Below are 27,541 nucleotides of genomic sequence, written 5' to 3' on the forward strand. Positions count from 1 at the left end.
CGTACGGGCTCTCAGCTGGATTTACAAAGTCAGGAGACAACGACTTTTGTCTGACTGCATCTATTATCTTCAAGTGTGCGCATGTTTCCCTGTGTGTACATGTATGATTCATCATCCCTGCTATGTTGACCTTTAGTCGCTTATTTTGAGCTTGGCTTTCCGTGACAATAAAGAGGGGGAGGGGTCAGGTATGACATAAACCGTGTGTGACAGTCAGCTTGTGTAAACATGTTTTTTTAAAGAGGGTATATGAACATAAGAGAAAAACACCAGACGGAAGCACAGTACTTGTTTAAGATCATATATCCACCAACAGTAAATCCATACCAGTATTTCTAAAACGTAATAGAAAAAGGAAATTAAAGACCTGCATTTCACTGGTCTCTATTTATAGAGAAAAAAATCAAGTCTCTGTGGTGTGTTCGAAGCTGCACCTGCTGGGTAATCTAGTTACCTTAGATGCACTGTGCCTATCTTCAACACTGAGCGACGGTCTTATCTCAGACTTTAGAGAGAGATAACCAAACCAGGAAACAGAGCATTGAGAGGTGTAAGAGCCTGGCCTAGCTTAGTTGGTTATCTTTTATCAGACCAGTGAAAAAACATGACTGAATTACTGAAATGTGCGTGAAAGCAAACATCTTTATGAGGAAGTGTCGACATATGTAGTGTATGCAGCAAACAAAGCAGAATGTTAAAAAGAGCAGTTTTTCTTTAAAATGTGCTTCTGTGTGACTTAAAAAAAAAAACAAACTTCAAGTCAAATGCTTGAGTGAGCAGTGCGCTCCAAAAGTGTCTGAACTTTCACCACAATGCCGTGAGCCAGGCTAAACGCATGAGTGGCATTATTTGGGCAGCAGGTACATTTTCCTCTGCCACACACACCAATGAAAACAGACTATGAGGAAACAAGAAGTTCCAGCACCTGTCACATCTTGTGTTTAGTCTATTCAGACAGCTTTGGTCTGTGGTGCATGCAGCAAGCCACACCGACATTTATCTGGAACCAGATCAAGATCTGTTTTTCTCACTTTTTTTTTTTTTTTTTTTTGCTTCACATCAGCGCTTTCATGGCACCTCAGGAACCAAACTGACAGAGCAAATGCAACAGTGCCTGTTTTGATCAAAATAAAATTAGCAAGTAGGACGATGCCCACACTTCTAGTGCTAATCAATCAACCAACCAATCTTTATTTATAGAGCACTTTTCATATGCATAAAAAAACAGCGCAAAGTGCGTAACAGTAAAATTAGTCATAAAAACAGAAAACAAAACTGCACCATCAACCAGGTCGGATGCGCTCACACAAACACACACACACACACACACACACACACACACACACACCACCACCAGTGGGGCCGCCCACACCGGGAGAAGTCAAAGGCTATGACTGCTGGGGTCCCAGTGCACGACCTCGAACCCCCCCAGACCAAGGGAATCCCCCACAACAAGGTGTGGAGTCCCCCAGACCCAAAGACCAGAGAGCAAGGCATTACAACAATCTAACCGGCAGGAGATGAAAGCTGCATTATAGCACCTCTGTACTGGCCTGAGAGAGAAACGGGCAACTCTGGCTATATTCTAATAGCCAGGATGCTCGCAAAGGTTGACAGGTGCGCGATGCAAGGGTCTCTGGGTAAGCTGTGTGTTGCACTGACCCTGTTCTCGTCGTAGATGATCTGAACAAGGCTGCGGTGTTTGGCCTCACTGGGTGGCGGCGAGATCGGCCTCTCGGGCTCGTGGGGCTTTGCAGCCTCTTCCTCCAGCTGTTGCTGTAACACAAAAAAAAAAAAAACAAAGACAAGTGTTAGCTCATCTGCAAGGGCCTTGAACTGTCTGAAAAGATGTGTGGCTCACATGCTTCTGTTGTGAGGGTTAGAGACAGTGTGTGTGTCTCTCGGCTCTCCAGCTGGGATGGCACTAACTGTCCTATTAGCTGTAATAGCTATTAGCTCCCCAGGGTCTACTTAATCAAAGAGTTACCACAACAGTCTGCTAAAAAAAATAAAAAATAAAAATAAAAAAGCCAAAAGCCTGCTGTGTAGCTGGAACATCCAATGACAAATAAATAAAAGGAAGGCAAACAAGGAGACAAAAAAAGAGAAACATAAAGGAGAGAAAATGTGGGAAAATGCCACCATAACAAATAGCAGAAAACAGTGCAGTTCCCTCAAATTACTTTTTACTCTGGCATTTAACCAAAAGTGAGGTGTGTAACAAAAGAAAAAAAGTGTTCTGTAAATACAGGCAAAAACAGAGGAAGGTGAGCTGGTGTTTTGTAAGACTTTGGACTCGAAGGATCCAGCGTAGATAAGGACCTATGACTCACTGAAAGCATTTATTGGAGTTCACTCAGTTCTTCTTCGTCCATAAATCTTCTCTTATGCAAGAGGAGTATAGAAAGAAGGGAAGGAAAAAAAAAAGACGCTTGTTCCAACCATCACTGAGGGAAGCAATGAAGGCACCATCTGGGATCCTATAGGCTATTTCCAGCCGAAAGATTAGAAATCAGAAATTGAAAGGCCAGTAATATACATTAGAGAGGAGCAGCTCTCCAACTGCACATTATGCACACATGATGAAAAAGCACCAATGGTCAATTACGGGCCCCACAAATGATAAACCAGTGAGGAACGTGGAAGCAGCCACCTTTCGTAATGCTGGGTTATAATGAGTCAAAAAAGTCTCCTAACCTTTAATTATTATTACTATGGATTCTCTTTTGATGAAATGTGGAGCTTCAACTCACATTCATGGGACAAAGTACATTTCTACAACAGCCATTTACAGGAGTGTGATGAGGTTAAACAGTGGAGTCAAGCTTAGCTTGCCTCAGTTGACTATTTCCCTGGTTTAAGTTGAGGTGTTGGGCCTTCCTGTTCCAAGTGTGTATCCTCTCCTACGTGTGAGTTTATCCTCCACAGCCTACGATCATGCAGTTGAGATATACTAGTGATTCCAAAACTAACTTTACACTGCATTTAAAGGATCTGATAACGCAACCCACATGTGACCTTAGCTGAGGTTTTTACGCCGGTGAACAGCATGAATACATACTTCCTTCAACGAAGTGTGACGTGGCGAGCGTCAATGTTGCTATAAATTGTCCCTGGCTGTACCTTGAGTGTGTGTGACTGTCTGCCTCTCTGTGTTTGTCCTGTGGTACAAAGGGAACTGGTTCAGGACGTAGTCTGAAATCCCTTGTTGTCACCTGGGATCAGTGTCAGCACCTACGACTGGATGAAGTTGTTTACAACATATGGTAATATTGCAAAAGGCTCTGTAGTCCACCGACAACATGCAAGTGGGTTCAAGATCACACTGCTGATTTCAGTTGACGTAGCAGAATAGCACAACCTAAATAGATCTCCATTTAATCTTCTGTTGAAACTACAGAAGCAATGTAAGTACGGCAGACCACTTTTTGGATTTTGCTGACAGTAAAGCCAGACTTCTGACAAAAACAATTCCTGAATAAAGTAATGACTACTGCTTGGTGCAAGAACAAACAAATACAGTGACTCATTCTCTCCGAAAAGCTACCAAAGCAGACTGAAATGTAAATGACACACCACCAAAGTGTCAGACATGAATATTTTGTAAACAGTAGTTGAGGCATGGCCTGCCTTCTAATGTAAATAGGAGTATATAACTTCGTGGAATGCAAAATTTATAGTTAGGATTTAAACTGTAAGGCTTAAATTTGCATTAGAACTTTTAAAAACAGTTCATGTGTGTTTTAAACAGCTTGAAGAAAAAAAAACTCGTGTGGAGCACACAAACTTGCGCTCGGAGGAATGACACCAAACAAGGTAACCTACAAAAAAAAAAAAAAAATTGAAATATAAAGCTACAAACCAAAAGGAGCCAAAAAAACAGCCGTGACCCACAGAATTAAACCATATCTGCTGATATTTTTCCAGCTGAAGTAATTCATCATTTCTATCTATGTCAATCATTTTTCTTTAGGTTTCTGCTTCTCATCAATCACTTCAATAAAGAGACGGGCCCAGGGACAGGCTTTTAGACCGAGCTTTTCAAAAACACCACTGAGCAGCTTGTACCATCTTATGTTCAACAATCAATTCAGCTTATCAAGGACATCCCAGGTCTCTTTGGTGCCAAAACAAAACCTGGCCTTTCATAAATCACTTCTTCCACACTCCTCACTTCCATCCTTATATAGACTAAATGCATTTCTATCATTATGTGCGCCACCACCACCTCGACACTTGAGCAAATGTGTCTGGCTAAAGACGCATTTCAAGATCATTGCCTGAGAATGTTTGGATCCAGAGTAGACTGACGGGTGGAGGGAGAACAGGGGTGTATTCAGCTGTGTCGTTGCGTGCGTACAGCTGGCCCACGGTGAAGTCAGCCCTCTGCAGCCCCCACACACCTCTTCCTCATCTCCTGACGGGGGCTTTGGAAAGGGGGGTGCGCAGCCCCGGGAGGGTCAACATGAGAGCGGAGAAAGATGGATCATCCCGTGCCATGATAGCACCGGATAAGCATCTGGCGAGGGGAAACATAGACATTCCCATAGAGAGCACCCCCCCCCCCGTTTCCGTTTCAAACCCACCACAGAGTAAAATAAAATAAACCGGCCATCCTGAGCTCGACTGACATGACACACGCTGGCGGTAACCTAAGCCTTTACCCCCACCCACTCGTCAACTCTGCCAGAACTCTTTAAATAAAGTTTTAGCATGTCACTTAATTAGTCCAGATGTTTTAATGCCTGGAAGGAGCTGGACTGTAAAAATATCCATAAAAAACTGAGTGAGTATGAGGCGAGAGAGAGGGGGGGGGGGGAGAGAGAGAGAGAGAGAGAGAGAGAGAGACGAGGGATTTTGATTTAAGCCTTCAAGCAGCTGAACAAAGATTTGTGATTTATTCAGAGGTTGAAATCCAATAGCCTGTTTTATTGTTTTTATACTATTCTGTTAAACAGGCGGATTTCTTTACCTTTAATATTATCACATAATTAAAGAGTGTGTCTAACTCAGGCAAGGTGAATTTGGAGCTAATTTATACTACTTCACCAACAGCCACTCAGGTCGTAATGGTTTACTAAACAGTTCAGATCAAATCAATCTTTAATTTGGAATGTTTATATCTCACTACACAAAACAGATTTAAGTTCAAGCTGTTTGTGTGCGTCAAATCCTCACTTTAACTGATTTGAAACTATCAATTTAAAGCCTGTATGACTGCACGACATGATAGGGACACCAGGATATATTTTGACTTTAGGGCAATAAAAAATGAGGAGGAGTTACGTTAACTTTCAATGGATGGCAGTGCTTCATATCACTAGTTGTTAATAGTTATCGAATTGTTTGCTTTCTGGGGACTTCAATAATTTGGTAGAAGTTATAAATGACATGAGAATTATGGCGAGATAAAATGTGCATGCTTAATCTTGCAACAAAATAATAATGGTTAAAAATGCTCCATTCACACAACCACTTCCTATCTTTTTATATTAACACTTGGCACTAATAAATAATGAAGGAAAAAAAACCTTTATTTGGCACCACTGTGTTAAAATGTAACTTGTTTCAGGTTATTACATCGATGAATAACACCGGAAGCAGCTCAAAAACTATGATGCAGGAAGTCGTCCGTCAGTCTGTATATGTTAAACTGTGAAAGCAGAGAGAAGTATCTCACAGTCAAGAGTCACACTTGTTAGCATTAACACTGTCAGATGAGAAGACAGGCATGCAAAAGCACCTGCCATCCGTAAATTAACATAAATGTGTATTCAAAAGACAATTACCTCTTAATGAGGGGATGCTAAATAATATATTAAGAAAGTACAGTGGAGGAAGGCTGCAGCTGCAACACAACAAAGCCATCCATAATGTTTCTTGACTAAATGTGGCAAACGACCAAAGAGGAGACGGTGTGGCAGGGATACGAACGCTTTAGCAGTCACAAAACCTTCACCATAATCCTTCTCTTCCCCGGGGAAGCGGTTATTTATAGCCGCATATATTTTTAACCTACTTTTCTCCTAAATAAAAAGCCAAATACGATAGGAAGAAAAGGGAACGCAGATGCCTGGAGGAATGCGTGTACACAATCACTGCACACCGAGGGGAGAAAGAAACGCTACAAGCTTGAATGCAGCTATTACAACACAGCAAAGTCTATTTAAGACTTTATTGCTCTGATGCCAACCGAAGCCTGGCAGGGAAAGTCGCACTGGAAAACCACACATTTCAAACACACAAACACTGCGCCACCAAAATTCAACAAGGACGCCAGCCATGGCAAAGACTGCTGCAAGCAGGACCTCACAGGCGCTTGACGCACTCCCGTGAGGTTAGGATGAGTGTACGACACACAGGAACATCAAAGCTATTCCCCTTGATTTCTTCAGCTTTTGAACAGTCGGATGCAAAACAAAAAATAAAATGCCTCCCAGAAAAACCTGTACATGAACCGGTATTAGAGATTCTAAAAACTAGAGAACGATTTATTATTTGTGACATTAGAAGCAACTTTCATTTTCAACTATACGGGGGAATAAAGTGGAGAAAATTAAATGGAAACCAATGAAAAATGCACCTAACTTACAGCTTATTAGTCTTCCTTTCTTGCAATTTCAAAGCCTTTTCTGAAGCATATATCTTCACTGGCTAATCCATCGAGTGCTTTGATGGTGTTACAACAATCAACAACTTAAATCTTTGACATTAATCAGAAAGCTGGAGGCATCCACAGAAAGGCTGCCAGCGTATTACCACAAAGCGTAATGATTGGAATCTAAAATCAGGACAGATAATATCTCTCTGCAATCAAGCTTACGACGGCGCCCGCTTCTGCACAGACCTGTTTTTTGCGAAGTTTGCAGATCTGCTGCTCCACCATGGTGATCTCCCTGTCCACCCGGTCCATGTTCTGGATCAGTTCCTCCTTGGAGAACCGAGCTGGCACCAGATCCAAGTCAGTGTCCATGTGGACCGGGCTCACAGGAGAGATGGGCTCCAGCTTCCCCATCCCGCCTCCACGCTCCTGCAGAGGTACAATGAGGGAAGAGAAACGACATGATCAGATATAAAAGTTGTAGATTAGGTACCATTGGGAATATGTGGAAACTGGCAAACATTTTCACATGAAGATGGTGAACTTTCATTATGCTTGGAGTTTTTAAAAATGACTTGGTAGAGAAAGGTAACAAAAGCTCATCTCTACAAAAAGCATGAAAGCGTGCGATTATGAAGAAATGACCATATTTTCTACACCCTTGTGTTTCTAGTAATACATTGTTAGCAAGTGTCTTTACAGGGAATCATCTAAACAATCTGTGTACCCTTTGAGAAGCTAACATATGCACATAATGAAGTCCACCGGGTCATGAAAGTCAGTGAATTGTCTCAGTGTCACTAGATCGCACTAATGAATATGAGGTCAGTCATCCTCGCCAGGACTGTGCTCAAGAGCTTCTGGCAGGCGATTCCGCATGGGGAAGGGGAAAAAAAAATCATTTCTCCTCTTCTCCTCCAGAGTGTTGGTTGGTGTTTGAAGGGTAGTTATTAAAATGTATTCCGATTTAAAAAAGGAAGAAAAAAAACAAAAAAAAACTGCTGTCCATCTGTCAGTCAACAAAACACTGTGTGGCTCATCAACAGAGCCGCCTCAGCGATGAGAGGAGTGATTCATGAACACACCGATCTTCAAAGTGCAGTTCAGAGATTCAATGTAGGGGTAGGTTATAAATAACTGGGGAGGTTTTCTCTGGTGTGTGATTGTGAAAGTATTCAACTTCCTTTATTGCATTTGTGAGCATTAATCCTGCTACTTATCCAAACGGTACACAAAAAGCATAATATGCATTTTAATTCCGTTACATTTCACCTACAAGACTGTTTGCAACAGATACGGTCTCATTCTTTGCCTTTCAAACAGCATTACGAACGAGCAGCTGCTCCAACTATGAATTATGGCTGGTTAATGCAGGAAAGTCCTACGTCAAATCACGCATGTGCGTGACTAGTGTGCTCAATGAATAACTTCTCCTCCCTTGCTAGTCGGAAACAGAAGTATTAACTGGTTAGGCTTTCAGCCCTGTACAGTGAGCTTTTTGACTTTCATTTAAGCGAGGATACTGTACCATCAGACAGCAGTCTCCCTTCCCCTGGCAGCGCTAGTATAAACTTCCGTTTTAAAACAGCGCGGAGGGAAATTAAATGTCCTCTTACAAACCAGCATGGACTGGCAGTACTTTTGTGGAGAAAATGAAAACAGGATTGCATGTAGGCCGTGTCAGGGGAAGGAAAAGAGAGAGAGAGAGAGAGAGAGAGAGAAAAAAAAAATCACATTTAATCATACTACTGGAACAATGTGCAACCGCATTCATCTCAAGTAACCAGGACGACGACAGCTGAGGCTGGCTGTGCCGGCCAGCCACATTAGTTTACCCGGGTATACCGTGATCCCATGATGCAGCTCACCATGACAGTGGAGCTGCAAGATATGTTGCTTAAAATTGTTGAGAGCAAAGACTTCAGCAATTTAAAAGGGATGTGTACATGCTAAATACCTGTTCACTGTTAACTTCAACTGTTTTGGGGGGATCTTTAAGATTTCCTGGTTAAGCAAACCCGCTTCAAACGGTGTCATGTTATCTACCATCACATGAATAACTTTGTGGTGTAGTTGTTTTCATGCACTATTTCATTTTTTAAAAGCAGGGCTGAAGGCAGCTCAGATTGATCTTTTTATATAATTATTACAGAGCAGAAGACTAATTAAATTACATTAAAATTGCATTTTTGCCTTGTTTTTCCCCATGTGTGCCTAACACATACTGATTAGAAATGTGGGTTACTGTTCTGCAGATAACAGAAGCACTGGCTTCTAGTGACCAAGTGCACTTCTGCTTTTTAAATGCATGTGATTGATCTCAGGTTTATTCACCATAAAAGACTTGCGTGAGCAATCCAGGCCTGGTTTTAGTTCCGTGTTATTTTTAAACGTCTGAAATAAAGGTTATGCAAGTGGGCTAATCTGGACGAGCCATGCAGCAATACGACGCCATAGGACTGCTGTGATGTGAAAATGTCAGGGCCCCAGGATGTTGATGGCCTGTCCTACATGAAAGTAGCCCGAGGTAGCCCAAGCCAGATCGGCACTGAAGTCCACCACACACACACAGAGCTCTCTGAGTGTGAACGTGACATACCTCATTACCTGTTTTGCAATTTTTCACACCACATACGTCTTTCACAGAAGAGACGTTTAACAAAAGACTGCAATGTGCATGCATTGTCACACAACCCTAAATTTCAGAAATTCTTTGTTGTTGCTGCAGACATTTAAAGACAAGTTCCTGAATGATCAAAACCAGCCCGAGTTAACATTAAGTGCATCCTCCTAGCAGTATGTGTGCATCATGGAAGATCCTTCTTTTCGTTTTTCAACACAGTGCCCACATGTCAAAGCAGAAGAATGCTTCTGTTAGGGAAGCGCATGGCTGAAAGGGTAACCGCCACATTTAAATTCGAGTTCAACACTCAGAGTGAAGGAATTCTAACACCCCAAGCCATCCTCTGATCATACCAAAAAAAAGGGTTCACTCTCTCCAACAGTGTGAATACACTGAATAGAACCACAAGTTCACTATATTCTGAAGAGAGTTCCATCCTGAACGGCTAATGCAGCAAGAAGGCGAGCTGCAGCATCAAAGTCCACATTTTATTCGTACTTTAAAGCAACATGATTTTTTTCGGGGCAACTTCAATTGAACAATAAAAAAAACATGAAAGTCTTTGTGAACATCTTGATAAGCTTTACTTATGCTGTGTTACATAATCTCAGAGTTTCCATTGGCAGAGCAAATGGAGACAACAAAAGAGCACAGACGCGTTTAGGTGTGCGGTTATGCTCCGAGGGGGAAACTTTCCCTACAGAAAGTCCCTAGCTCCTGGCTTGAAAACACTTGATACAGCAGAGCACTGTAGCATCGAGTCATCAGTAACTTCAGTGTGAGCCCCTTTTGTCACATCTTCGGTTCACAGCAACGACAATGATGTGCTGATATAACATCAAGAACAAGATCACACGAACAGCAACATATTTTGTATTTGAGCAAAGCTTTCTACATATACACACACGTAGTTTTTTCCTCATTTGGACTCATTTGTACTTCCAACATTTTCTGCAATGACACAAGAACAAATAAGCTCATAATACTTCCTGTTATCTAAGAAAAACTAGAAAGGCAGGACTGGCAGTCAGGAAGTAAAACTGCAGCTGTCTGGTCAGGCGTTGAGACAGTTTGCTTCATAAAAAAAGATTTGATTTATGACAATCGAGTCAAATCTAATATTCTACTTCACCCGCTATACGGTCCTCTCTACTTATAAAAAGTACAGCTCCATGATAGTGACCACACTTGTGACATATTGCATAAGAAAGAAAAAAAAAAGGTCACGGGTCAACAGTTAAGCCATGAGCCTATCTGGCAGCTTACAGCACAACATGCTCATCATGACCTGATTCATATTTAGCACTTTCAATCTTTCAATTGGTCTGTGTGTGTGTGTGTGTGTGTGTGTGTGTGTGTGTGTGTGTGTGTGTGTGTGTGTGTGTGTGTGTGTGTGTGTGTTTTTTTGTTTTGTTTTTTTACAGGAAGTCTCAAACACTAATACAAGGTACAAAACATTCAGTGAACAATCATTCTGACACAAAGGTGGGACCTTAAATGTATTTCTATAGATTTAGATAGATGGAACTTCTAATACAACTAGGGAAAAAAGATCCGTGCAATGAATAAGAACACTGGAAAAGATAAAACTGTATTTAGCCAGGAAAAAGCCAGCAATTCAACAAAGCTTCACTATCACTGGTATTTAAAAATACTAACAGCTTTTTTGGTCCTGCGTTTTCAGCATCCAGAATTTCTGAAATTACATTAATGTCTTCAGAAAAACAAGATTATATCAGCAAAACATTTTCCCTTTAAAAATGAGCTTTCTGAATGCCGTACCCTAATATTCAGAACAATACTTCCTTTTAACAATACAAGTTTTTGCTGGTTGCAAAATATAAAAGGCAAAGGTTTGATCGTGTTTCAAAGGCATTATTTAATGCATTGAAGATGATCTGACATTTAAACTGGGCATCCCATCTACAGAAGCAAAAATAGCCATGAATCGTAATGTAGTCATTAAACAACAGCTGTCATGAGGGTCAAATCATGGCCGTCAGTATTCACAGTACTCACTGTAGCTCATCACTCAAGCTTGATTAATTCACCTGGATATGCATTAAATAAAGCAACTATTTTATAGCAGGTTATCATGTGGAGGCTTTTTCTCAGAGTCAAATAACACCAATAAACCAGAATCATCAACAGGGCTCAAAAGCGGCTGAACATGGTGGGGACACAAAATGCAACTCATTACGTCAAACTCTGGTGAATACATGAACACATATTTAGGCCACAAAAATAACTGCTGTAAATGTTTGGATCTTTTGTGGCTCTTCGTCAGGCTGTGATAAGAAGCACCTGATAACAATACATCTGCCTGAGCGATGAGTCAGGCTCCGGACGCACAGGGTCAGACAGCTTGCACTGTGTCACTGCTGCAGACACTACGCCTTGTGTTAGATTTGTCACATGCGGCGCTCTACAACATAAATATGTCATAAGTCTGACAGCCAAGCTCACCAGGTCTCGGGTTGCCATTTAGACTGATTTATAATTGGCGATCACAGAGTTCCCTCTTTCGACTGGCCTTCCTGTACTCCTCCTACCAGCAGTTGTGTAAAGTGTAAAATAAATACCTTATGTAGTTGAGATCAGTCATTGAAGACACTGTTTTGGTGTATTTAGAATACTTTATATCCTGTGATCAGTGGAACACTTTCCATTTGTTGAGGGGGCTGAGTCAACCGAGAAACAGTTTGGTGTTTATGCCATATAAGGCAGGAGTGGGATGAATGGAAATTTTCAGGACATCCAAAGAAAGATGCATACTCCACGTTTCTCATGACGATTTGCGCTTGTCGTTGATTTCACTCCCTCGACCACAAAACCCAGGATGACTGCACGACGGTGTACAGTAACAAAAAGCTGTTTTTGTCCTCCTCTGATTCGCTGTCCACGTGAGTCATGCCGCAAGCATCAGCTTTGTCTGATACTACTGGACTACTCCCTCTATTCCCGTTGGTCTTAAGTCTCCTAACCGTCCTCCCCCTTCTCTGTGCCTCTCCACATTTGCCCGTTGCTTAATTTCCACTTGCGTCGCACGTTTTATCCCACTATCATTGGGTGCACTTGTTCCATGTGATGATTTTATCTGACACCTCTTATATAATGGGTTTACAGCTCTCGCCGCTGGAGGGGGAATTACTAGCATTCCTAAATATTTCCTTTCTAGCTTTACAGTCAATGTTTTCTTTGGGGTTTTTTTTTTTCCTCTCAACCCTCTGTTATTGGTTTCTCTATTTACCATTCCTTAGCTGTCTGCCTCCCCTAGCATTTTGAAGCGCTCTGCGCAATGTCAGGAACACCTCCTCATCAGCAGGCGCTGTACTGCAAGCAAGTTGGTTTGATCTGCAGTTCACACAGCTCCATCCTCAGTCTTTTGAAATCTAGGTCAGCGCTTATTATTTATTAATTGCTGTTTCACAACTCCCCGAGTCTTCCCACTGCTGCTCGCAGAGATCCAGCAGAGCTACAGTGCACAATCTCTTTCTATGTGTTACGCTGTGGTGTGTCTAATAACATCCGCTGGGGTTATGAAAGCGGCTGGCAGGATTATTAAAAAATATTACAAACAACAGGAAAATACTTTCAAATAACAAAACAACTGTTAAAAATATCCCCATTACGGATCAATACATTTTTTTGCATGTAAGCATATTTCTTTAAACGGTCACATATGTGGTCAGACACAAAGCTATACGCCTATTCTTCGTAACAAACACAGCTATAGGCAAAGTTTATATGTGTTTTTGTTATCAGAACAAAGTCGTGGATCAGTTTCTATGCACTTGTTCATTGTTTTGCTGTAGCATAACCCACAATGTACAGTGAATACTGACCTTTGTCATGTCCTCAGCCCCTCCCAGAGGCAACGGCGGTCGATGGGGAGAAGGTCTCATCAGAGACTCGGGTCCCATCTCTAAACGAGGCCTTTTGATTTCTGCATAGTCCACCTCTGATTGGCTGGGGGGCTCTGGTAGGTAGATGTGCTCATAGCGGATATGCTGCTCTTGTCCTCTGCGGGGAAAAAACAAACGTAAAAGGTTAATAAAACTCTAAAAAGCAGGATGGTAACAGAGGAGCAACTTTGAGTATGAGAATTTATTTGATGTCATTTTTAAAGGTTTTTCACCAGATCAGACATAATTTTAAATAATTAACCGACTGTTCATGGAAATTCATGTTTGAAGTCTCTCTGATGTAAGCTGACCCATCAGAATAACAATGACAAGGTGCATCAAACGTTTCCTGTTAGCAGCTGCCTCACCAGCAGACCATCAAACCACCACCTAACATGTCAATGCTGTGGGTCACATATGGAACATGGTGGCTCCAACGTACAGCAGGTAAGAGATGTGACAGCATCCTGTGACCAGACACCACCCAAAGAGGTCCAGCTCCCAACGCCGTGCCTCCGTAGCGGTTGGTGTCGATGATCTATAAACAGCCTTTAATAAAGTGGGTGTAGCTCAGGGTGGCTCATTAGTGAGTGTTGGCATCCTCACAGCACAGCTCAAGGAGCGCTAAGTAAGGTTAATTAAAGCTTAAACCCGAGGCCAAATAATGTCTAAGAGACAAACGTGAGAAAAAAATAACTGACAGAAGCTAAGAGAATGAAAGAAATACGATCGGAAACGAGATAAACAAAATATCAAGAAAGAGAATAAACTATAAAATCAAATCTAGTCTGTCCTAATCCATTACACAGCAAACACAGACAATATTAAACCTTTCAACAACAAATCTGGTTCTGCAGAGATTTTTTATGAGCAGTCATCTTTTTCGATCCCCATAAATAAAGAATATCTTTCACCCTCTATAGGACACTTGTTGCTGTCTGTGAGAATTGAATGTTCTAGAACTTTTTGAAGTTAATATAACGGAAAAATAACCTATTAACATATCAAACTGAGATTACTCACTTCAGCACAGGATGCACACCTACATTTTCCGCAGATAAGTTAGATAAGGGAATAGCTCAGCAGTCCTCTGAATGGCCAAACAACTAAAAAGTGTGTCTTATAGTACAAAAACTAAGGTAAATAGCACACTGTAATTGTCACAATCATTGCTAATTTGCATAGAATTGACTGAAATGATCAATAACAGCACCTTGCCTGACAAAGGGTCAAAGACACAAAGACTACACTTAAAAAGAACACAGTTGCAGCGTAAACACAGACAGGTCTACATCTCTACTGTTCCATTAAAAACACTCATACACCAGCCTGATTCATTTGGTTCTAATAAAATTACAATCAAGTGATCACTAACAACCTTTTCTTCCCTGTAAAATGTCAATGTGTAATGGGTCATTCAGGACTGGAAAGTGGAAAGAAAAGCGAGCAAGGAAATTGGAAACAGTGAGTCACTGTTACAGTATCGTCTAATGGTTTTAAATAGAGCTGCACATGTGTTTTGCCGACAATGGTAGGTAGTGAATGGTCACAAACACAAAACTATAAAGGGACTTTCTTACAGCTGCAGCAGGAACTGTGACACTTCCTGTAGTGTATCACAAACTGCTGCAGATCTGGATGGACGTCTCGGCCAATGATTACACTAACAGCCACGGGAGGGAGAGGAGGGGAAAACTAATGTAATACGATCTGGCCATGGTGTTCAGCATGTGTGGTACTACTATAAATCACAATCATCACATTTCTTAAATACACAGGAGAAAAATATCCAGAAACAAGCTCGAGTAGCCACTAAAAAGAGAGGGAAAGGGGCTCCTGGTGAGCAGTCAAATGACAGCTTCGAAATGTTAACTGCACTCACTGCTTAGATCTGGCTTTTTTTATTAGGCCACATGAAAATGGCTTTCTGTTCCCTCTGTTTTCTCAAGTCTGCCCTGGAGGCAGATGCCAGAATGTCGGTGACTTTGCCGCTAGTGTCAAAATGGAAGTGGCTTCTGAGGAGGAGAGGGAAAACACAACCATAATTGCTGGTTCAGACCCACAATGGCCTAGTGTGTGGTTTCTCTATGTGCCAGAGGGCATGGAGCCCATCTCTGGCTGGTAAGGTGGCTGGAGGGGTGCTGGAACAATTGAGACCATCCACTGACTGGACCAGGGATCAGCATGTGTCGCGTCAGCCATAAATCCACGGTTTAAAAAGATGACACGGGGTGCTGAGTAAAAGAAGCGGATTGTGAATGTTGGTCTGTGACGCTGTTGATGTAGTACCTCAAAATACAGTGGGTCAAATTATCACCCAGATGGTGTGTGACTACTCCCCCGGACACAATTTCCTTGCTCATTCAGTCGAATACTTCCTCATCTCCATGGAGGGCTGGCACTTACGTAATCACATCATCAAGCTCTAGCCCACCCCCTTCTCTCCCGCTCCGTCCCTCTTTCTTACCCCCCTCTCTCCCTCCTGTGAGCGTGCAGAATAATCTGATCCCTGGGGAGGATTTGTCTGGAGGATGAGAGAAAGAGATGTGTGGTGGGGGGAAGAGTGTGGGTTGTGGGGGCTGCAGAGGGGGGTGGGGCTTGCAGGAGGAGAGAGAGACAGAGAGCGAGAGAGAAGGGGGTCAACGTACACAACACCCCACAACAGCTCCATTAGTTTCTTACTGGCTCGGGCCCAATTATGACAAGAAGAGAGATGTGTGCCGATGGCAGGCCTGTTATTGTGAAAGCATACAGTGTTTGTGTGGCTGCCAATCTCTGCGACACTCCCCGGAGGGGCGGCTCCACAGCTGTGCAGGGCTAACGGAGAGGGAGACGCCTGGCAAAGTGCACCACAGCTGGGATGAATGAAACTGAGAAAGTGCAAAGAAGAGACTGGGGAGGTAGTGGAGACGAAAAAATCTTAGTGCCAAATACTAAAACACGCCACTTTCCAGTGCTGTTTGAACCACATTACCCACTGGCCAAATAAACTATATTTATTGAACGGGTTTCTTCATCGACATAGATGTTTACATAACTTACATCTGCTTTCGAGAAATCAATCTGCATTGAGCGCACAGAGAGTAGTTTATGTGCAGTGGTGGAAAAAGCCAACGTAGAATTAGTGTGTCGTAATTTGCTTTTCAGGAATTCAGCACGAGTGCATCAAACTACATAAAAGGCTACACCAGATCAAGACCAGATCAAAAAATCCACAATGAAATCAAAGTGGGTCAACAAATGAAATTAAAATACTGAAGGGTTGATTATCTTTAAAAAATAAATAAAAATGACAAATATCTCAAATATATCCGACATTGCTGTTTATTGAAGTTGTGACAAAAGGAATAATTCACATTATGTTCAATTGGTGCAACACACTTGTTTGCACTGTCTGTTCCAGCTAGAAGAGAAAGCCTGTTAAGTGGTTTCTATGTCTTGTTATGCTTGTTAGAAAATGTATTCACTCCCTTTCTCAGGGAGCTTGGATGATCTCAGACAGATGGGAAGAGGCGGAGTGACTGAGACACTGCCTGGAGTAAAGAGGAGGATGACAAACACAGTGCGGTGGTTCATCAATGATTATATACTGTTGTGGATCCCTGACCTGTAATTAGGGTAAATTTGGAGCATTAGCTAAATGGCACATTTTCACATTGCTTTCAGCTCAAGCAAAGTGTGGATGAAGACTGTTACGTAATGCATCATACTGGCCATTATTGAAAAGAAAAAGAAAAAAAAAGCACAGTTTTCAAGGTCACTTTAGTGCACATTCTCTGGTAGAATGTGAACAAACCCAGGCTTTCTGCAAATGGAGATGTGTGTACAGAGTCACTAAGACTAATGAAAGATGGGCACAGAAAAAAGCAACATAATAAAATGAAGGACTGCCAAGGCCAGAATTACACTATTCATGCTCTGAATGATAGTGTAGAATAAGGGCTTGAAACTCGATTGTGAGCCCTCCAAAGGAATGCTGAAGGCCTGATATATTCCACTAAAAGATTTCCCCACCCCCGGACGCCTGCCAGCAAGACCAGTTTATCTCCAGAGAAACGTGGGCTAACTGTGCGTAGTCGTTCTGATATGATACTTGTTTTTTTTTTATTCACTAAAAAGGAAAAAAAAAAAGCGAATTTGGTGCCTCAGTGCTGAGCACAATCCACAGAGTGAGTCAACTCAGACACTGATTGAAGGAAGTGTGTCCGTAAATCAGGAGCTGGTGGGTAGCAGTCGAACTGTGTGGCATTTATTTCTGCATCAACCCATGACCCGGTGTTCCCACACTGTGGGCCGGGCTAATGACTGTTAAACGAGGCCAACACACTGCTTTGTGTCTTACAATGAAGACCATAATCCCATCTGATTGATACCTAAAGACGCCGACACCACACGCCACAGTTCCACACAGCTACAGTTTTACCATCTGCTGTCTGCTGTCTTAACGCCACTGCATTCCGGACACGGAGCATTTTACATTTTGAACTGCAGCCCGGCGGCTCCACCAAACATTCTACGCATTTATCACATTTCTGCTGACTGACTTTCTCGATGAAATATGCAGACATTTTACTTCTTTAGTAATTTTAACACCTGCCATAAAAAGACTTACCCTTTGTGCATCATGCAAAATTCATATCATACAGATTATTATTTTACAAGTACTCATCCAGTCTCATCCTCAAAAAAGCATGTCTATATAAATAATAAAGAACACAGATACAAGTACAAGACCCAGATCTCCAGAGACAAAATGCTATCCATACAATGCTTTGCTTAACGCACTGTTTGTCTACTGAAGATGGAAAAACTATACAGGTTTTGTTGACCTGCAGAACCATTATATATAACACAACGTTACAACTTGAGAATGCCAATTACATAACGATTACACCAGGGGAGGGTTAACAGGCAGAGGCTGCAGCAAGATAATACTGCTAGAAAACACAGTATGCGTGAGGCTTTCTTTGAGCATGCTCTGTCAAAACTCAACAGGGACAAACACTAATGTGGCACTACCACCACAGCACGCAACCTCACGGTCTGCTGTTGAACTCAACTGGCTATAGCTTTGTTTTTATACTCTCTCCACACAAAAAGCTGGGGGCATGTAAGTAATGCCAGCAATATTTAATTTACAACGCATGTAACAAAAGATTTATGTAAATGGAGAACTTGGAAACTTGGAACTTGGACAGTGTTAAATGCAGTGAAAATGATAGAAATCTGTTGCTCATCAGGGAATAGAAATTATGAGTATGCTGGGTGCTTACCTTTCATTGCCAGGCTGGAACTCTGAGAGCAGAGAAGGCCGGCGACGATGGGGCTGAGCCAGGTGGGAGCTGTAGTCTCTGGCATGATGAGAGTGGTAGTCGACCAGTCCCACCTCCTGAAACACAAACGGCAGGTCGTCAGAACACCACAACCAGAAATGTTTCACTGAATCCTCCTCGACAAGAATGGCACAAACACTCAAAACACACACAAATTTATTTTTTTTTGACCATTTCCCGCTCCCATTTCCTGCCTTGGGCTTAATGAAACATGCAGCAGAGTACACTCCAGCTCTCATTTCTCCCTGCATTTCCCTTCGTTTCCAAGACAAGTGGGGTACCATGTAACACTTTTCCCTCTGCCAATCAGAGATTGTAGGACACAGCCCATCAACCCTCATCTCCTCCTCAATGTGATGACAAGCTAGAGTGGCAGGATTAACTGTAAGAGCAGCTGTGGAGACCTTTCAGGGCGTCATAAGCCTTGGATCCTCCCGCCATTCAATAACAAAATAAGCCTTGCAAACAGTGGAGGTCACTGGTTGAACTTCCACATCAACTGGGGGCCCTTTTCCTTTGAAGTCCATACGCCTTTGTTCCTGGTGCGCAAAAGAACATAATCCTGATAATTAGGAGATGTGGGTGGAAATAATGGGGAAGGCCTTAATATGACTCCCCGATGACAACATGAACTTTCAACTCACACGTCTAATGAGGGAACCGTTACGAGCGCAAAACAATGAGACCAGGAATGTCCCTGTTGGAAAAACAGCCGTGGGAGGCCTCTGGGGTGAGGACCCCTCCAGTGCTTCTCAGTAACATCCTGTTTAGTAAATATTGACCAAGTAGGCAGCTTCAGCTACAATCCCTCAAACAGTTCTGAAGCCACTGGCTGTGCCACCGCAGGTCAGACCCCTTACCGTGTGCGCCCGTTGCAGCTGCAGTGGTAGGGTGGCGGGGTTTGGCAGGTGCCGTGTGTCCAAAGTCCTCCGGCCCGGCGGCACGGATTGGGGGTGGGAGGACATGCTGGCACAGCCGCTTCCTCTACAAGCCGGAAGTGTTTGTGGCTGTAGAACAGACGCCGCACATCATCGGCTGGTTCATTGAGCCCGCAACCTGAAAGAGAAACAACAGGAATCATGAGACATTTGTGAACCACACTGGATTTAATTTCCTTTATGTGCATTCAGGAGGTCAGATGAATACGAGTTTAAAAATATATATAAAAAAATAAAAAATAAAAAAAAACTGGCTGCATCTGGCTGAGGCAAGGCAGTGACCTGATGATCAAACAGGGAACGATAAGACAGCGACAGGCGCTGGACATTATTGCTGTTTAGAAGCTGTTCAAAGAATTCAAAATGCTGCATCGCACATGCTTTAGATATCAGCTGTGGTGATTCACTGTGGCAGGAGCAGGTGGAAGCCGAGCGATAAAGTGAGGACAACAGAAGAACTCTGAAGACAGATTACAAAACCGTATGAAGATCAACAGGGCTGCAATGATCAAAATGTTATTTTTCTAAACTAACTATAAACTATGCTGAGGTTACTGCAACAGGAGGAATACCAAACTCAGCAAGAACAAAACTTTGCAGAGGCGTAACGGTATGTAACATGCACTTGTTATGGGGTCAGTAGGTTAAACAAAGGTGAATCAAAAGCTGCTACCTTCCATATCAGTTTCCAAAAAATGAACAAATGAAAAGTCTGAAGACAAAACAAAACTAATTTTGTTCAAGTTTGTAAGTACACTGGGTGTGTGGTTTCTTTTTACCAAATAATGATTTTTGATTGAAATATTGGTGATAAAATCATAAATTAAACAAGCACAACACAGACATCAAAACTAAAATTTACAGCAAGTTTCTATTACACTCCAGCGACAGTGAGTGTAATTCTGGTCTCAATCATGACAATGTGAAATATTCAATCCAATACATCACCACAGCTCGCAGTACACAACTGTCGCTGAGAAGCAGTTTAATGTTTTCTGGCTTGCACCTCCAGAGCGGCAGGAGATCAAAGTGTGCGTCTCCGTCTCCTCCGGATATCAGAATGTCATCACCTCCCTACCACAGCTGCTCCCCCCACTCTTCTGCTCCTAGTAAAGGAGTGAGAGGCCCTGCACCTGCTAGAGTCGGCCTCTCACTGAATGGCCCACTGTCCTCACACTGAAAACTCAAAGACGGGGCGGCCAAATCAAGCAGCGAGTCGGTAAAAATACTCAAGAGTTTAAAGGGGTTTTAGAGGCAACATAAATAACTTATTACCACACGGCGATGTAGGTCTCTCGAGTCACGACGGTGGACTTCAATTACAGATGACGTTATGTAAACTGCAATGGCCTCATTTTCATGGCGTGTGTCATATAGTCACGAGAAATTATGTTATCTGGAGAAGTAATGCTGCAAGTCAGTCAATCTCCTTTATAGAAGAAGTCAAAGATTAAAACTAAACAGTCATCAAGAGGATTAAAGCATAAAGACACCAAAACAAAACCCACTCTGGAATAACACGTGAAATGCCACCCCTCAATAGGATAGACAGCTCTGTGAAATCAATCCATTTAGACACTATTGAGCTGTACCCAGCTTGTGACTGAACATTCAGTCCTGCTTCCAAGCCCTTGATAGTAGTAGTAGGTGGACTAGTACTCATGACATGTGTCCCTGTGACTCTTGCCAAAAGAGAAATGAGGACTCCTGCCACTTCTATGGGCCGCTGACTAATGACGCCTCTCTCTCATGACTCATGTTTCAGTGCTGCGTGAGGCACACGAGGCGGCAGAAATATGGGCTCTCAACATGGCACTGATCGAAATCTTGACGAGGCAGCTCAGTGCTCTAAGTGCACTACTGTTCCTTTCACTGAATGAGAGGCTCGCCCACCACTCCGGAGGGGTCCACTATGTAGTTTACTCCTAAATGACATTAAATATACCCTGAAATACGAAATACTATCCATCAATCCTCCAACCATCCATCTTTTAGAACATTTTAGCCAATTTAAGGTCAGAGACTCGGAAGTAGGACTGCTGAAACCGTGAGCCGCATATAATTCAAATATTTTTTTTTAAAAACAGACACAATGTTAGAATGAGGATACAAACTTTAATGTGTGGATGGCCATGTATTGATTATGGATGGGTGTTTTAAAGGAAGTGACTCTTAACAAAATTCTTTTTCAATCAAAGAATAAAATTCCTTCCAGAGTACACAAGCACTCCACGTAGTTGATAGCAGTAGGATGTAAAAAGCGAGCAAGAGCTTGGCTTTAAGTTGTTTTCTTATTGCAAAATTGATTGACAACTGTCCAGTTCTGCATAAAAACAACTTCTAAATAAAAAATAATCTGTTATTCCATTATTTGTGTTCATGCTTCAAGATGTGCTTCCCTGCTGAAAATACTGCAATCATATACCAACCGTAACTTTAAGCTTTGATATTCCTCTGTAGTGCGACATTAATCCTGAAGTTTTTTTTTTTTTTTTCCCCAGTCTGTCTCCTCACGTAGGGACTTTTAAATTAATGGTAGATAAATGTCTCTGTGGTCAAGCTGCGCTCGAACTCTATCATTTCTCCCATACTGCTTTTGTTGACTCATTCACTTTGTTTGAGCTTGACCCAAATTCGGTCTCTCAATCGATCAAAGTGATGTATGACTTCTATCCATCATCCACTTGTGCTCAGTGCAGCAGTCCAGGTCTGTGTGGCAACAATCGAATATTACATTTAGCAGCTGAAAGCTTTTTTTCCCCTCTCTTTTTTTCCCCAATCAGGTTGCATGATTGAATTCAGGATATAATGTATGTCAATACTCTTAATCTTGGTATTGTCAATTAAATTTAAAAAATCTGATGTATTGCATACTATTTAGTTAGTTTGCCTGTTGACAACTGGCACAACTGGAAACATCCACAATACAACGCACAGTAAGTTCGATTAAAAACAAAAAAGAAATATTCCTCAAATGTTCCCATAAACAAAATCCTTTTAAAGTGATCACGTTGGATTCTTGCCTCACTCGGCGGTGGTCGGTAAACTGTGATATGAGGTCAGTGGCACTAATACCAGGTCAGCTACCTCTGCAGTTGGCTGCAGTTCCTCGTAGTGAATCGTTCAGAGAATTCAAACCAGGACATGTTACATAACAACCTGTGCAACCGCAAGTAAACAACAACATTCTACAGCACTATGAACCTGAGTAACACCAGAGGGAAGCCTACATGGTGGTAGATGTGGTTAAGTACCAGTGTGCAGCTCCATTGTGAGATTCTGCTTTTGACTATTTGACAAAGAGGAGTGGGGCTGGGCGATGTGGCCCAAAATTCATAATATCACTGATTATTTTCCCTCTATCTCTAAATGGTGATATGATATAAACTCAATTATTTTTTTTCTCAATAAAGTTTCACCATAAATACAATTCTGTGTTACAGTCATGAACAGATTGTAACACAGCTGCACAAAATAAATATGTGAATTCTCCAGAAACATGGTGAAATAAACTAAACTCATTTTGGTGTAGTGAGAAACTAGAGGGGGTTCGACAAGCGAAATGACAGCACACTAATGCACAAACATCCACAAATTCAAATTTTTTTGGTGCAAATAAATAGAACATACGCAGGAAAATATATTGACAATTTCAACATCATGCCAAATTCAAACATTTTATTCTGATGTAAAATACAATGAAATGTCTCTTTTAATACTGCTGCAACTAAAATGCAACACTGATTCAGCTACATACACAGTCATTAGGGTCATTAGTGCAGCTTGCTTCAGAGCAAAAGGCTACAGGAAGGCAAGAAATAAGGAAACGTGAAACGTTGAGAAATATTTATATAAACCATATTGTTCTTTCAATATTCACTTTCAGGAAAATGTCAATATATTGTAAATCAGCCAGCCCTACATCAACCATTCTTTAACTGTCAAAAATTCCAAAACTAACATTCTGAAACTATGAAACATTCTAAAGCGGTTACAAACTAAAGAGGAGGAGGACCCTTCCCTTCCTGCTCAGCTGTCATAAACACAAAGTATCACTTGATTTTAGTTATGCAAAGGGCTCTATTACGAAATGCTGAACATGGCACTGGCAGTAAAAAACAGAGGAGCTCTGTAAACACGGACTCACAGAGGCCACTAGATGGGAAAACACTGCTGGAAGTCTCACACCAAGTAGAGACTCTGCCTTTGTGTCTAGCAGCCTAAACTGTGGCTTCACATATTTTCATGAAACTAGTGCGCTCATTTCTTAATCAGACAGGCTTGCGTAAACAGACCCCGCAAAGGGAAGCCCATCAGTAGCCCTCAATGCTGAATACTACATTGAAAAAAAAAACTCACTATTCAGACGTGTGTGCAATAAACTCAACAAAAGGAAGGGAAAAAAAGCTAGGGAGACAAAGAAAGGGTGAGATAAGCCATCCTACTCGGAAGCCTCTCTTTGATGACTGTCCAGTCCGCAGAGATTCCCCTGAGAAGAGGGAAAACAAGTCTGAAGGCAGTCACAAGATCCGCACAGGACAAAAAACCTGAATCAAGATGAGAGGGCCAACACAATGAGAGAGCTTTGACATCAACTCTGAGGCGAATGGGGCCTTCCAGACGGGAGGCTAAACACATGCACTGGCACTGCTACAGACACCCACAGGCAAGTCGATGGCTCACTGCCAACACTGCAAATGAACTCAGTCACCCCACTCTCCAGCTATAGCGTGCTTTCCTTCTCTGCTCTCCTTTACTCAGAGTAGAGTGGGCCTCAGCCTTCAGCAGTGCAAGCCAATATTTCATCCTCTTACCCCCCACCCTCTCTCTCCATTTTAGGAATGGGAGTGGAAATACTAGCACAGAGCACACAGACGGCTTCCAGGCTGCCAAGGGGAGCAGGAGGCAGACTTCAAACAACAGTTTAATTCTACTGACATAAACACTTAATCAAATCTAGTCTAGTCTGAGCCGGTATCTTGACAGCGGAGCTGCAAAAGCGAGCATAATGAATTCAACCGCATTTCCTTATTCTTTAATGACAGAACTGTGGAAAAGCTGTCAATTTCTTTGTATAAGGTGTAGAGCCTGCATTGTCCTCGTGTCCATTTTAAAGCAATTCAATTAGGATTGCACAATTTGATCCTATCAAGCGAATAACCTTGGATGACTCTGCACTACATCTGAAATCCTGAGCCATAATATTCTGCTTGCAGGCGTTTTCACAATGGCCTCTTTCAAATTAGCCAACAGTTCTGCACTAAAACTGCCATTGCCAATCAAGCCAGTCTTTTTCCAAGTAAGCATCTCACTGATTAGCAAGAATAAACAAAGCCCCAATTTACATGCAAAATTGAAAAGCTTGTTTTACGCAACTCTTTTGATGGTTTTCGGGAAGTCTTAGCAAAGACAGAAAAGTATTGGCTTTTGGATTTCAGCTTTTTTCCCCCTCAAAAATAGCATATTACAAGTCAGAATAAAAAATTAGATGGGAAATAATTAGACGGGAAATACTGACCAAACTCAACCGAGTCCTATCTGAAGTACAAGGACTGCTTTGCAGCAATAGTTAATTACATGTTTGAGCAAATAAAAATGACACTGGGACAGCAACATCCTCCAATCTGCTGCAATTAAGAAAAAGAGCTATATCTTATTGTAATAATCCAAAACACACCAACACATCCATTTATATAAGCACTCGTTTAATGCCTGTTCTTCATCGCAGGCACTGTGTAGGTGCACTGAGCAAATTTCACACCGTGTAACAATTACTAAGCCACCTACCACCACTTTAGAAACATAGCAATACATGAATCTCATCACAAAGCCCGTTTCAAAGAATATCTTGAGGATGCAGCTGTAGAGTCGACCAATAGCACCCAACAGAAGAGACGTCGTCTTGCAGTACCAGTGTGGTACGTCAGTTCTTTCATCTACACTATCAGCACAAAGTGGCATTGGTCTAGTATTGAAGAAGTAAAGAATGGCTGCTGTTCACTGGTCATGCTCTTGGCAGTTTGACATTGTTTAACCTTCCATCACACCTGCTTTGATAAGATAGCTCAGCCTTTCACAACAATGAGCTTTTTCATGACTTAGCTGATGTTATCAGTTATAAGGAAGCTAATGTGTTGAGCCTGAATACACCAAGCCTGATAACCTCCAGAAAACAGTATGGTGTGACGTATATTATACTCGAGTCCCATTCAAAATCCAGTTTGAAGCCTTTGATCAGCCTTCTACAAGCAAAGTCAAACAATATACTTGATTGACTTCCAAATATTTTCTTTTTTGGTCTTGATATTTAATCAATAGAGAAATAAGTCGCCAGAAACATTCCTAACATTTAATTTACAGTGAAATCTACTAATTTTTTTTATCTGTGTGCTCACCTATAGCAGGATAGTTAGCCCCGTTTATATGGGATTTTTTCCAATCCAATATCAATGACAATGTTTTATTAAAAGGATCTGTATACATGGAGGCTGAATAAAATGATTCACCTTTAATCCCTGTATAAATGGGCCCCAGTTTAAACGGATTACATAGCGTCCATGATATGTGAAAAACGTCTCTCTGCCAGTTTTCAAGTTCTGATCTTTATCTTCGTCACCATCAGACTTCAGAGCCTACCAGCGTGTTTTGATCTGCAGGATATCCGATCAAATAGCTCCGTCACATGCCGCCTGGTAGCGAGCCGTCGCATGCTGCACTGCCAGGTTGCATGCCACCAGGAGATCTGCTGCCATCTTGCTCCTCAACAAGTTTATGCTCTCTCGGGGCTTCTGTTAAAAAGTTTTTCCTCAACCACCATCCACTGCTTCTGCTTGTTTTGATTTTGACTTTCTGCATTGCTGCCTCGTGTTTGCTATGCATGACAATGTATGATGGAGCGTGAGTTCAGAACAAATAACCCACTCGTTCGATCCGCTGACTTCAGCTGTTTATATGAGGCATCAAGCGGCTCATCAGTCAGGGTAAACTACCTCTTACAATCCAATCCGAAATTTTATCCAATCCAAGTGAATCGAATTAATTTAGTTGTTTATAATAAGAAGCGTTTACAATCCGTATCACCTCACAATTCAATTATAAGGAGTATATTTGGACCTATGTAAACAGGGCTCGTATCGCATATCAGTTTAGTTCTCAAACTTTTCTGATATGTTAGTTCACTGTGAACCACCCAGGTTCCTCAGGTCTACTGGGACAGGCATGCTTACTGTTCCAGGACTCAAAAACTAAATATAGAGAGGTAACATTCAACTTTTATGATCCACATTCCTTGAACATTTTCCCAGAAAACTTTAGGCCTGTTCCAACTCTGAGTTCATGTATATCAGAGACTTACACTTTTGTATCTTCCGTAGTTATATCTGAAGCCCTTTACTCGCATCTTAAATGCAACATAATGAAGCAGGAATAAAAACAAGGGAACCCATATCTTTAATGAGTAAATTTTTAACCTAAACAATGCGATCTGTCTCTGCTGCGCCTCCACAGTATGTCTGTGAAATGGAAAGAGCCCATTTTTTATCACCATAAGAGCAATATTTTATCATCAACCAGAAGCGTTATTTTCCATCCAATAATTTGGATCCAACACCAAGTTGTGTTTACGAGGTTCTTACAGGTGTGCATGAAGGACAGGTGATAAAAGTGAACCTAAAACACTGCTGCATGACTGAATGTGAAGTACTCTATTAGAGTATGACAAAATAAATCACTGGGATCTTTTTGAAGCAATAAGCTGTAAAGTCAAGCTGAGCAGCTGTCCAACGCTTCAAAGAGTCTGATGGCATCAGATAAAGGCCGCCTCCACTTTTGGCCTCCAAATGAACAACCAGGGTGAGATAATGCAACATGCATAATATGTACCAACTCTACTAGTTTTCTTTGAACATGAATTAAGCTTCATCGGTTAATCCACACTGCTAAATCAGCTAAACCTTCAATTAAAAAAGTACATTAAAGCAGGGGAGAGTCATCAACATCTAATGCTCATATTTACACTGTGTTAGAAAGTGACAGTTCAAAGCGCTGTCATGAAAACACACCAGTGACCCATGATCATTACAAAGCTTAGTTTGAGAACCATACAAAAAGTTTATAAAGCTGCGTCCTCGAGAGCAGAGCTC

The 27,541-nt window shown here is 41.8% G+C and overlaps 1 protein-coding gene across 3 annotated transcripts in view; it reads right to left on the reverse strand.

Moving 5' to 3' along the window:
- Positions 1-27,541, reverse strand: part of ncor2 (nuclear receptor corepressor 2) — a 93,510-nt gene that overhangs the window by 48,207 nt on the left and 17,762 nt on the right. For all 3 annotated transcript variants that reach the window (XM_030105441.1, XM_030105442.1, XM_030105443.1), the window contains exons 2-6: positions 19,323-19,518; positions 18,403-18,518; positions 13,070-13,247; positions 6,848-7,030; positions 1,663-1,776 (exon numbers count right to left, since the gene is read on the reverse strand). In XM_030105441.1, coding sequence (XP_029961301.1) covers positions 1,663-1,776; positions 6,848-7,030; positions 13,070-13,247; positions 18,403-18,518; positions 19,323-19,427 — 696 coding nt within the window. In that variant the 5' untranslated portion in view covers positions 19,428-19,518. The remainder of the gene's footprint in view (positions 1-1,662; positions 1,777-6,847; positions 7,031-13,069; positions 13,248-18,402; positions 18,519-19,322; positions 19,519-27,541) is intronic.

The sequence above is a fragment of the Salarias fasciatus genome, chromosome 12 (genome assembly GCF_902148845.1).
Source record: "Salarias fasciatus chromosome 12, fSalaFa1.1, whole genome shotgun sequence".
Lineage (NCBI taxonomy): Eukaryota > Metazoa > Chordata > Actinopteri > Blenniiformes > Blenniidae > Salarias > Salarias fasciatus.